Below are 13593 nucleotides of genomic sequence, written 5' to 3'. Positions count from 1 at the left end.
GGTCCTTGGTGTTTTGAACTCTTTTACAATTTATTGTTACTGCTTTGACACTTAGGTATGTCCTTTCATTAGATTATTCGTACATATCTGTCTTCTCTCTATTCTTTAAGTCTTTAGGACAGGACTTAAATAGGACTATATCCTATTTCTCTCTTACTTCTTTTGTGCCTAGGCCTGTATCCCCAGAGCACATGGAGAGACAGACTGGGAGAGTAGAGATAGTAGAGCTTGTTTCAATCCTGGCTCTGCTGCTGACTTGCTGTGTAACATTGAGGAAGATACTTTTCTCTGTTTGAGCCTTGAGTACTTTATCTGTAAAATGGGGATGATGATAATACCTGTCTCAGGATTATTAAAAAGATTAAATAAATAAATGTGTCAGTCTATTCAGTAACACATAGATGTGGAAAAATATATTGTCTCCCAGTCTCTTTCTCCTGTTAATTATATGTCAGTGCACAATTTCTCTTTCCTAAATGAGACATTTTTTTTTTCTTTCAGAAATCAGATCACACAGACATTCTGTACTGTGATGTAAAAAGAAGACAAGAACTGAAAAGGTAAATTCCTCCTTTTTGTTGATATCTTTTACTTTGGGGGGCTTAGAATTGTGAGACTAAATATTTTGATCTGCAAAATTTTTTGTTTGCTTTGATTAGTACTGATTTCATGCCAATATTTCTAGCTGTAGCACAGGTTATGATTACTGAATTTTTTTTGAAGATTTTATTTATTTGAGAGAGAGAGACAGCAAGAGAGCACAAGCAGTGGTGGGGGGGGAGCGGCAGAGGGAGATGTAGACTCCTCGCTGAGCAGGGAGCCCGACTCGACTCAGGGTGCGATCCCAGGACCCCGAGATCATGACCTGAGCCAAAGGCAGACACTTAACAGACTGTCACCCAGGTGCCCCTGATTATTGAATTTTCTTAATATTAGTGTAAATTTAATAAAAAGTTGAGTGAAATAAAAAGTCTATCACAATTCTGTGCTATGTAAATGACACTTTCAAGTAAATGCAGATTTTTATCTCTGGTGATTTGATTTTGACACACCCTTATAAGATACATAACTCTGTTACAAATAATAATAGAAGAAGTTATGTGGCTGGCTTAAAAATGTTATAAAGATAAATTATATATTACCTGTGAAGAGAATATGTCGATTATTGAATTGTTATGGTTTTAAAACTGTGTTATTTACATAGGATATGGCTACAACTAGAGAACTTGGAGAAAAATGGTAGGAATAGTGGGGATTATTTTTCTTTAATTTCTGTGTTCTTGGATAAAAATTTCAGAGAACTTTGTGGTGAAGGCATTTCTTGCCACTAATGGGGTAAATAAATATAAAGTATAACGTATGATAAAAGTTGATGAGATCATAATTTCTCTAAAAATAAGGAGTTATGAGAAAATGATAAAGATGGCATTAAATATATACATAAAAGTTCTGCTTCCCAGACAAGCTTAGTCAATGTTTGCTAAAAACAAAAAATTCAACCTGCCTCTGGCTTTTCTTTTGGTTTTTCTTTGTTTTTGTTTTTGAATCATCTCCTCCTCTTTCTTTGTGATACTTTGCTCCTATATTATTATCTGTTGAAGTATATTCTGTTATAAATTTCACATTACATTGACTATTAGTTTCTAAACTTTTTCAAAATGGATTTTTAATGCCTTTTATCCTAGTATTTTTTTTTTTTTAAGTTCTAAAACACTGTGTGGTTTTTCACTAGTTACCTTTAGCCTTATTAAGGGCACATTTTCTAGCCCTTGATTTTATATGTACGAATAAGGGAATGAATAGACTTCTGATCTATGTATACTACTCCCCTAGACTTGTCCACATAGTCTTTGGGAAGAAGAAACAACAATATTGTTGAATTGTTTTGAGAATAGGATCTAAACTATTCCAAGGATGCAATGAAGTGCACCTTGGCTTCAGTATTTATTCCAAATCTGCTATTTGGCTTCATCTCTTGCAACACTGAATAGTCAAATGCCTACTGCAGCATTTTTGCATTCCTGAACCCATGTATGATCAATGATCATGCCATTGTGTGGGTTATCATCATATCTACTGAGAGTAAGGACGTCAGTGATGTGAACAAGGCGTGGCATTTGGATTTATTGTTACTATCTGAATATTTGCTTTCAGCTATTGGTAAGCTCTCTAGATAAAACTTGTAGTGAAATTTTCTTTTGTCAAAGACAAACTATATGGCATACAAGATATTTTAAAACTGCTTTGTCATGTGTTTAAACAATATGGGATAGGAGCTATTATATACTGAAAAGGTTGCTTGGACAAAAGAAAGCTGTCCTACTGTGCTTTGCAAACATCAGTATCAACAGTGCAGAACTTCTAACAACCATTGGTTGCCTGCGGAGAATGTGGTTCATTTGCTGCTGTTGTTTATTCATTGGAGAAGTAAACAAACTTACTTGCCTCAAGGTTATAAGTATTTCTTTATGGTATATGGCATCTTCTGTAAAAATCTCCCTATTCAGCTCTAGGGATGGTTCCAAAATTGGTGTGCAGTGAAAGCTGAGGTGCAGATGAAAAATCAGAATTTTGTCATCCTGAAAGCCACTTATATCATTCCATTACCACAATTCTCGATCCGTGGTTTGAGTACATATAGATGTATTAGCAATGAAAATATCAGCAAGGGCAACAATCTTTTTTTTTTTTATTTAAAATCAATTAACTTATATTATTAGTTTCAGAGGTAGAGTTCAGTGATTCATCAGTTGCATACAACACCCAGTGTTCATCACATCATGTGCCCTCCTCAATGCCCATCACCCAGTTATCCCATCCCCCCACCTACCTCCCCTCCAGCAAGCCTCAGTTTGTTTCCTATAGTTAAGAGTCTCTTTGGTTTGTCTCCCTCTCTGTTTTCATCTTTTTCCTTCTTCCCCTATGTTCATCTGTTTTGTTTCTTAAATTAAGGGCAACAATCTTAAGTATGCTTTTGAAAATATTCAGAAAGCATTTCTCTGAGCAGTGCACTTTCAGTTTGTGGTATTTCTTCACTAAGTTGCATCATCACTGTTGACCAAATCTTTTTAAGCCCAGGAATTGAAGAGGTGAGAGGTTTTGCATCAGTTACTATTAGATAGATGGCAAAATTGCCACGAGCAAGACCCATTATTGGCAGAATTAGCCAAAAAGTAATTTATTCTTCAATTGAGCTAAGTTGAAAGTAAGTATATAATTCAGTATCCTGAGTGAACATTATGATGACCAACAGAGCAGTCTAACAGCTGATAGTGTTGAGAAATTGTTTCTGAAGTATATCGTATTTTAAAATGGCTACTAAATTTTTACATAGTCTAAGTATAATAATAAAGTTTTGACAAAATTTCACACTTATTATATGACAAGAGTTCATCTAGGATGGTGTTTCAACTTCAGCTGAATATTGATTTTATACTGTCATTCATAAAAGATAAGTATTTAAAAAAAATAAGTATTTGCTCCATGTCTAACTTATATCTAAAAAGATATCAGAACTTTAGTATTTTGGGTTGCAAATATAAAACTGCCTTATCACAATCTAGTATTTTGCAAGACTAGTTGATAAGAGGTAGTTTTAAGATTTAATTTTGTTGGTCTTTTAAAAGGTATTGTATTGAGTTTTCATTAATTACAACCCTACAGACCATGGCGCATAGATGGCTATAAAACATGCAGCACAGGGCGCCTGCGTGGCTCAGTTGGTTAAGCAACTGCCTTCAGCTCAGGTCGTGATCCTGGAGTCCCAGGATCGAGTCCCACATCGGGCTCCCCACTCAGTGGGGAGTCTGCTTCTCCCTCTGACCCTCTCCCCTCTCATGCTCTCTCTCACACTCTCTCTCAAATAAATAAATAAAATCTTTAAAAAAAAAACCAAAAAACAAAAAACATGCAGCACAGGGTTGCTGTGAAGAACAAATAAAAAGGAATATGAAGGGGCGCCTGAGTGGCTCAGTCAGTTAAGTGTCTGCCTTCAGTTCAGGTCATGATCCCAGGGTTCTGGATCGAGTCCCACATTGGGCTCCTTGCTCATTGGGGAGTCTGCTTCTCCCTCTGCCCCCCCCCCCCACTTGTTCGTTCTCTCACAAAAATAAATAAATAAAATCTTAAAAAAAAAAAGAATATGAAAATGCTCAGAGAACTACAGGGTCCCATTAATATTTTTGAGTTATGTTTTATGTGTTGTTCTCCTGGTTTTTCTTTAATACAGTTGACATCTTAAACGTGCTATACTATTAGAAGCCAAAGCCCTATTAAAATTTCAAGTTTTGTTTTATCATTATTTACTAACAGTTAAATAATAATGGAAAGAAAATAAAATCCGATGAAGACTCAGGTGAAACCCTATAAAAACTCTGAGGTGTTTATAGTTTGCTCATATAATTATTTGAGAAATCAGCTGTTTAGTGTCTCTTTCTCCCCCACCAGACTGTAAGCTAATTGGGTCAGAACTCTATTGGATGTGTCCTCCATGGCCTCTCCAGGTCCTAGCAGAGTGACAGGCACTTCGAAGGCACTCAAGGATTTATTGATATAAATTAATGCATTGTGTTTCATTGAAATTTTTTCACCTTTCTTTCTGACTACAAAGTAATATCTACTTTTATGAAGCAGGAAAATATCACCTCTAGCTATTGCTACTTCTAACATTTTAGCATATTCCTTTCTAAACTTTTTACTGTATTTATTTAAATTGTTGAGACCACATTGTATATACAGGTTTGTGCCCTGCTTGATTTTTGCTTAATATTATATCAACACGTTTTGTTAGATCACTGAAAACTTTCATAAACATCATTTAAAATGACCATGATATTCTATCATTTTGGTAGAATGGCATATTTCTTAGTCATTTCCAAAATTTTAGAATTTACCCTGTTACCTTACTTTGTGCTATTATAAATAATCCTAAATTTTAAAAAAGATTTTAGTCCATTTTTAATTTTTTTCACCTTGGTATAGATTTCTAAAATGGGAATTACTAGGAAGTCAAAGGATATGAACATTTTTAGAATTCTTAATTATCTTATCAAATTCCTTTGTAGAACTCCTTTTTTTTTTTTTTTTTTAGAGAAAGAGAGAGTGCGTACAAGCTGGGGAGTTGGGGGGAAGGGCAGAAGGGGAGGGAGAGAGAATTAAGCAGGCTCCATGCTGAGCCTGATGCAGGGCTCAATCTCACCACCCTGAGATCAGTGACCTGAGCCGAAATCAAGACATTTCACCACCTGAGCCACCCAGGTGCCCCGCCTTTGTGGAACTCGTATCATTTTGCATTTCTACCATGAGAGGGTCCATTTTTCAACCCCATGCCAGTATTTAATGTTATTTTAAAATCTTTGCTAATTTGATTAGAAGAAAATGGTATGCTGTTATAATTAGAATGTCTGTGATTACTAGGGAAGTCAAACTTTTTCCCCCAAATATCTATTAGCCAATCCCTTTTTCTCATTAGCAATTTTCTATTTACGTCCTATTCTAGAGTCAGTCCTTTTTGATGAGCTTTTCATTTACTAAGGCAAATAAACCTTATAATATATATATACACACACATATATAACATAACATGATATATAATACACATATATAACAAATACCATTTCCTAGTTCTAAAAATTTCATTTTTTAATATGCTAAAGTTTTAAAGTAAATAGTCATTTATTTATTTATTTTAAAAATTTTATTTAAGTTATCTCTACACCCAACGTAGGGCTCAAACTCATGACCCCAAGATCGAGAGTCACATGATCTTCCGACTGAGCTAGTCAGGCTTCCCTATAAATAGTCATTTACATTTATTATTTTCCTTTGTGATTTTTCCCACCACTCTTAAGTTTAGGAAGCTCTGTATTAAGAAATCAGGTAAATATTCCCTTTTTCCCCCTATGGTTTTTAAGGGATTAATATGAAGTATAGCAATTATGGTAATTATTTTGCACTTAAGTATTTAATCTATATGGAATTTATGTTGCATGGTATTATATAAAGCTGTAAATTTGGTTTTTGTCCGAATAGACCAATTATGCCAACACCATTTGTAATTCTTTCACTTCTTTCTTAATGTAGCCATTTCTTATTTTTTATGAAGTTGAATCAGACCAGTTCTGTCATTTCCTAACTGAAATAATACAGTGCAATATTATGTATAATTACGAATAATTGCAATGTAACTTGGGTTTCTGTGCTGCTTTACAGATTGAATGTAGAAACCGACCCTCCAGGAAGGAGACCAAAAATCAATTCTTCATCCCAAGGCCCTGTTAAGCTCCAAGAAGTATCATATTCAAATGCTAATCAAATTATTTCACCGAGTCCTTCTTCACATGGAACTAAAAAACACCTAAGTAAATGTGTAGATTTTAAAGATAATAAATTGACAAATGTTAGGAGTCAACCTGACCATGGAATTAAAAACCTTAGCAGTCCTAAGATGGCCAAAGATGTAAAACCTAAAACTGAAGCCCAGGCCAGTGAAAAACAATGGCCTCATGTACTCGCTCAGCGGGAGAAGGTGAAAGAACTCAAGAAAGAAAGGCACAAGAAATTTAGGGACAGTTCTGAAAAATGTGTTTCAGAGAAATTCAAGAGAATCCATTTTTCTCAGGATTATAATTCCAACAAGATAATTAAGGAACCCCTTGAATCTAGAAGAAGGAAGATCAGTTTCAAAATCCCAGTAAAATCCCATGATACCCTCCAGAAGCTTGTAGAAGAAAATGTCTTCAGTTTAGAGTCCAACAAGTCAAAGTCTAAGCAGGAGAAAAAAGAAGGCCTCAAAGGCTCCCAAGTTTCATTAAATTTGACCAGGCACAAAAGTGAACATTTATTTTCAGATTCCACGTCTAAGCAGGCTGTTCATGAGTGGAAAGGAAAAAACCATCATGAGCATCAAGAAAGTGATTCAAGTTCCAGGGAAAACTTAATCCAGGTAAGGTGGTACAAAATGAGAATGTAGGTTTTAGGAAAGAATTTTAATAGTCAGGTTTGAGTTGTTTCTATTATGAGTAAGATCACAGAGAGCTGATTCATTTTAGTCAGGAAGCTATATGTTAGTTCCTTTATCTTACCCCTTTAATTCCAAACCTCCTTAGGAGGATATCGTGGTAAGTATCAAGGATCCGTAATAGAAGGTGATGTGTGAAAAGGTGGTAAGAAGCAGTTAGACAGTCCTTTCAGAAAAGCACTGTGACCATGGCTTAGGCTCTTCTGTAACCCTGGGTACTATAGAACATCCAGGGGTCAATATTCTGAATAGCTGTTCCTTTGACAATTATTTTTGGAGTTCCACAGTATGCCAGGCACTGCGTTCACGGTCTCTGCTTCCAGAGACTTCTTCATGTGAGGAGACTCACAAGCAGTCGATCACCTTAAGTCTGATAAGTACCTATCACTTAACATGGGAATACAGAGCTGGGAGTAACGGCTTTGGTACACTGTAAAGGGAATCCTTAAGAAAGGTTTACTGGAGGGGGTTACATTGAACCTGAGAGCTAAAGAATGAAAAGGAGTTACTCAGTGAAGGCCAGGTGGGGTGGGATGGGAGAAGCAAGGATGTTCCCGGCAAAGGGAACTGCATATACAAAGATCCAGGTTGGAAAACTTGGCACATCTATTTTGCTTTTAAGTTATGTAATAAATCAGCATGTGTGGACTAATTTGAGAACCTCATCTCTAAAGCCTTGTTTGTGTGGCAAATAACATTATTTACCTTTAAGAGAACTTTCGAACCTTTGGAACTTCAGAACTTCTGACAGACTGAAATTTAGAGCCTGCTTTTAAACAGGGCTGGTTGAGGGACGCCTGGGTGGCTCAGTAGGTTAAGCGGCTGACTCCTGATTTCGGCTCAGGTTATGATCTCAGGGTCGTGGGATTGAGCCCTGCATTGGACTCTGCGCTCAGTGCGGAGTCCGTCTCTCCCCCTCCACTCCTCCCCTGCCGCTCGTGCTCTGTCTCTAAAATAAATAAATAAAATCTTAAAAAAAAACAAGGCTGGTTGAGCCTACCTCCTTTTAGGAATGAAGACTATAGATTGCAGTGTAAGATACTCTTAGGAAAAACAGAGGGATTGTAACTAGGGAGGCTGGAAGAGCTGGAGAGAGTACTTCTCATTCAGTGAACTTGAAGGAGTCCAAAGAAGGAAACAATTGAGTTTGTTCTTTTTATTGCTTTCTTAAAGTAAAGCTCCAGTTTTTTTGTTATAAGCAGTTCTCTAGTGTAAAATGTGAGAATAGAATTTGAAGTTGGGAGTATGTTCATTGAACATCTTTGTGTCATTGCTTGATGTTCATTACCCTGTACTATGCATCTAAAGAACAGTGTGAGCAGTCCCCTGCAGTATACCGTACAGTTTCTTTCTTTCCTTTTTTTTTTTTTTTTTAAGATTTATTTATTTGACGGAGGGAGCACAAGCAGGGGAAGCAGCAGGCAGAGGGAGAAGCAGGCTCCCCACTGCAGGGAGCCCAATGCGGGGCTCGATCCCAGGACCCCTAGATCATGACCCGAACGGAAGGCAGACGCCTAACCAACTGAGCCACCCAGGCGCCCCTACCTTACAGTTTCTTTTAGTCTCTAAATAGAATTACCACATAAATCAAAAGACGTACATAGCATGAATATTAAGTTGTAGGAGAAGGAATTTTTGCATGATTACTTTCCAGTTATTGGAATTAAAACTCTTTATCAACTGTTCCTTTGATAGCAGTCTTATTGGACTTAAAGTCATTTAGACACAGGAGCAGCAAATAAATACTGTTCTTATCTTGCATATATTCTCTTTAGCATATTATTGACAGTAATCTTCTTAATATTACATTTGTTGTTTTCCTCACAAGTTCCTCAATGATAATTATCTTCCTAAAATGATGAGTGTACTTTATAAGGAAATAATTGTTATTTTCTGGATTTGGTAATCCTGTTATTTAGTAATCCTGTTATGCTTTCCTAAGAGAAAATAGCTTCTTTTGTTTCTTAAGTTTTATAGTCCTTTGTAGAGACCCCTTTGTTTGCACCCTCCCTTCGCAGTTGCAAACTAATGTTCTAAGATTTATGGTTTATAGGACACTTTTATAAACAGCATCCCACTTAATCCTTACAGACCTATGAGGTAGCAATTCAACAGTTTATCAAACATTAATTAAAGCTGCTTGTTATGTATTAGGTACATTTCTAGGTTCTAGGGATTTAGAGATGAATAAGATGATTTTTACCCTTAGGAAGTTCCCAGGGAGGCAGATTAGTAGACAAATAGAGTTGCAATTCAGTGAAATAAAAGAGCACTAAGAATTGAGCTGGTGTTAGTATAAATTTGGGGGTGAGTTCAGGAAAGGCTCACCAGGGTGGAGATTCTTGCGCTTGGTAGTGAAGGGTGTGTAGAGCAAGGAATAAAAGAGTCCTACCAGGATAGAGGGCCAGCATCCTTTTTTTTTTTTTTTAAATTTTATTATGTTATGTTAGTCACCATACAGTACATCATTAGTTTTTGATGTAGTGATCCACGATCCATTGTTTTCGTATAACACCCAGTGCTCCATGCAGTACATGCCCTCCTTAATACCCATCACCGGGCTAACCAATCCCCCCTCCCCCCCCCCAAAACCCTGTTTGTTTCTCTGGTCCATAGTCTCTCATGGTTCATCTCTCCCTCCAATTCCCCCCGCCCATTTTTCCCTTCCTTCTCCTAATGTCCTCCATGTTATTCCTTATGTTCCACAAATAAGTGAAACCATATGATAATTGACTTTCTCTGCTTGACTTATTTCACTTAGCATAATCTCCTCCAGTCGCATCCATGTTGATGTAAAAGTTGGGTATTCATCTTTTCTGATGGCTGAGTGATATTCCATTGTATATATGGACCACATCTTCTTTATCCATTCATCTGTTGAAGGGCATCTCGGCTCTTTCCACAGTTTGGCTATTGCGGACATTGCTGCTGTGAACATTGGGGTGCATATGGGAGGGCCAGCATCCTAATGGTACAGTCATGAGGTTGCATGACAAGAGCGTACATGGGCACTTAAGTTGTTCCGTATGACTAGCGTTGAGATGTGTAGAAAATCTATGTATAGGAGAGGAAGTGGGAGAGGAAGCCAGGGTTCAGACAATGGATTACTTTGTATCCCATGGGAAAGGTTTTGTTTTGTTTTATCTTGTATCCTGCAGATGGTATGGAAAGCCACTGAAACATAATCAGGGAAGCAGTGTAATCTGGTTTTCAGGTCAGAATCACTCCAGTAGATAAAACCATTGTCACTCTCATTATTGATACTCCCATTTGCCATCCCCAGGGAGGGCTGTATCCCAATTCATTTATTTACTAAAGCATGGTAGGAGGAGGCAAACAGTTAAATAAATGCCCACTGAGACTTTCTTTTTTAATAGGGAGAGGTCTTCAGGAGCAACTGACATGAACTTTCCTGGTTTGGAGGAGTGATAGAAAATTTACTGAAGTCTCTGGAAGTGGCCTGTGGTCAAAGACAGTGAAGGGTAGTAATGACCTAAGTAAACAAACAACAAGACTTCAAATATCAGGAGTCCCGTAGGAAATTCTGATAATAATCTCTAACTTGTTTGGCACTTCTTAGTCAGAGAGGACCTTAGGGATCTGGTGAGATTTAAAGTCAGGGGGAGAAGGGATTGTAAAATCCAGGGTCATGGGGACAGTAAAGCTATCATGAACTTATGTGTGTGATGTATATGGTGTTATATATACCATGCGAGGACTGATGTTGGGAAGTTAGGATGGCAGCCGAATTCCCAGGAAAGCAACGTATGATACACTTTTTTATTTTTTTATTTTTTAAATTTTTTTATTGTTATGTTAATCCCCATACATTACATCATTAGTTTTAGATATAGTGTTCCATGATTCATTGTTTGTGCATAACACCCAGTGCTCCATGCAGAACGTGCCCTCCTCAATACCCATCACCAGGCTAACCCATCCTCCCACCCCCCTCCCCTCTAGAACCCTCAGTTTGTTTTTCAGAGTCTATCGTCTCTCATGGTTCTTCTCCCCCTCCGATTTCCCCCCCTTCATTCTTCCACTCCTTCTACATTCTTCTTCTTCTTTTTTTCTTTCTTAACATATATTGCATTATTTGTTTCAGAGGTACAGATCTGAGATTCAACAGTCTTGCACAATTCACAGCGCTTACCAGAACACATACCCTCCCCAGTGTCCATCACCCAGTCACCCCATCCCTCCCACCCCACCCCCTACTCCAGCAACCCTCAGTTTGTTTCCTGAGATTAAGAATTCCTCATATCAGTGAGGTCATATGATACATGTCTTTCTCTGTTTGACTTATTTCACTCAGCATAATACCCTCCAGTTCCATCCACGTCGTTGCAAATGGCAAGATCTCATTCCTTTTGATGGCTGCATAATATTCCATTGTATATATATACCATATCTTCTTTATCCATTCATCTGTTGATGGACATCTTGGCTCTTTCCACAGTTTGGCTATTGTGGACATTGCTGCTATAAACATCGGGGTGCACGTACCCTTTCGGGTCCCTACTTTTGTGATACACTTTTTTAAAGAGAGTATGTAATTTATACCATATATAGCTGCCTGTAAAATATGTGTGAGTTTGGTGTTATGTTGGAGAATTCTTAGAAGATGATATGGTTTAGTAGTGGCTTTTGCTGAGTTCCCTATTACCTGTACAGAGGGTCAGGTAAGTCCCATCTGCTTAGCAAAAGTGCCAGTGAAAACTTGGAATTAGTAGATTTTCAACCTCTGCTAAAAAAGAAAATTAAAACACAAACCTCTGGCCCTCTACCCATGTAGAATACAACTATTGCAGTTTTCAGCTTTTTCCCTTCAGCCATCTCCTAATCTTTAGGTTCCCTTTTTTTGGTCATGTCACTTTTAGAAATGGGTCAGCTACTTCTGGGTGAAAATTTCCCACCATTGAAGGCCAGCTTGTTTATCTTGGCCGTGGTGGTTCTTTCTGTTTCTCAGGGTGGCATGTAGTTTTATTCTTAGAACATGAATATTTTCAGGAATGTATATATGAATGAGTAAACTTTAAAGACTTTCCACCTTGTTTCATTGACTTAATAGAATGAGGCTTTTCTATTCTGGGGCAGTTTGTCTTCTAGGGGCAATTTACCCGAGAGGGAGCATTTGGCTGTTGACTTGATGGAGACATTTTTGATTGTCAAGTTTGGGAGGGAGTAGTGTTACTGGTATTTACTGGGTAGAGGCAAGGGATACTGTTAAACAGCATAATGCACATCATATCCCTAAAACAGAGAATTATCCAGTGCCAAATGTCAGTAGTGCCAATGTTGAAAACCGTACTCTAGGTATATGCTTCATTCTTTTTTGTCCCCAAGGTTTTTTTGTTTGTTTTATACTGTTTTTTTTTTAATGTTCAATTAGCCAACATATGGTACATCATTAGTTTTTGATGCATTCAATGATTCATTTAGTTGCGTATAACACCCAGTGCTCATCACCACACGTGCCCTCCTTAATACCCATCACCCGGTTACCCCATCCTCCCACCCCCTTCCCTTCTGTAACCCTCAGTTTGGTCCCTGAAGTCCAGAGTCTCCCATGGTTTGTCTCTCTCTCTGATTTCTTCCCATTCAGTTTTCCCTCCCTTCCCCTGTGGTCCTCCGTGCTATTCCTTATGTTCCACATATAAGTGAAACCATATGATAACTGTCTTTCTCTGCTTGACTTACATTTCACTTAGCATAATCCCCTCCAGTTCCATCCATGTTGATGCAAAGGGTGGGTATTCATCCTTTCTGATGGCTGAGTACAGCCACTCTGGAAAACAGTATGGAGGATCCTCAAGATGTTAAAAATAGAGCTACCCTACAACCCAGCAATTGCACTACTAGGTATTTATCCCAAAGATACAAATGTAGTGAAAAGAAGGGGCACATGCACCCCAATGTTCATAGCAGCAATGTCCACAGTAGCCAAACTGTGGAAGGAGCCAAGATGCCCTTCAACAGATGAATAGATAAAGACGATGTGGTTCATATGTACAATGGAGTATATGCTTCATTCTTAACTAATAAAATTACTTTTCATTTCAGAGTTTTGAAGCTCCATGTTCTTCAGCATCACTTGCAACTATTCAAGATACAGATCAAGAGGTTACTGATATACTTATTTACTTTGAATATTTCAGTGAAATTAAGTCAAACAGTTCTTATATAAATAATAAATAATGACTATATAAACCTTGGTAATATGAAAGTAGCAGTGATATCTCTACTTAAATCAATATGTAAGTTTTACAAAGTTATGAAAAACTACTTGGAGGATATTTACATTTAATTGATCACCTTTTTGTCTTTGTTTCTAATAAGCTCTAAACTGTTTTGAATAAAGAGCATGGAGTCTATAGCCTACAAGTTACATGAATTCTGATTTAATGTTATCATAACTTTTGCATGCTTATGCCTAGGCTTACCAAAATTCAGTGTGGTAATAATCTGTTCGCCTCGTTTTTCTAATCAGCAATAAGATGAAAATGTTATTCAGTGAAAATGAGAGTGCGTGCATATTTATTTATTTTTAACCTGTTGCTTCATTTCCCAGCTAG

General features: G+C 37.4%; 1 protein-coding gene across 7 annotated transcripts in view; it reads left to right on the top strand.

Annotated features, from left to right (window-relative positions):
* The window catches only part of SWT1 (SWT1 RNA endoribonuclease homolog), a 100316-nt gene that overhangs the window by 8619 nt on the left and 78104 nt on the right, over nucleotides 1-13593 (top strand). For all 7 annotated transcript variants that reach the window (XR_013449860.1, XR_013449862.1, XR_013449861.1 and 4 more), the window contains exons 4-6: nucleotides 502-560; nucleotides 6211-6943; nucleotides 13082-13141. Coding sequence is in view for 4 of the 7 variants with exons in the window: in XM_078078050.1 (XP_077934176.1) it covers nucleotides 502-560; nucleotides 6211-6943; nucleotides 13082-13141 (852 nt within the window). In the remaining 3 variants the exon portion in view is untranslated. The remainder of the gene's footprint in view (nucleotides 1-501; nucleotides 561-6210; nucleotides 6944-13081; nucleotides 13142-13593) is intronic.

This window comes from Halichoerus grypus, chromosome 7 (genome assembly GCF_964656455.1).
Source record: "Halichoerus grypus chromosome 7, mHalGry1.hap1.1, whole genome shotgun sequence".
Classification (NCBI taxonomy): domain Eukaryota; kingdom Metazoa; phylum Chordata; class Mammalia; order Carnivora; family Phocidae; genus Halichoerus; species Halichoerus grypus.
The sequence above is the reverse complement of the archived record's forward strand: the minus strand, read 5'-3'. Positions and strand labels throughout refer to the sequence as shown.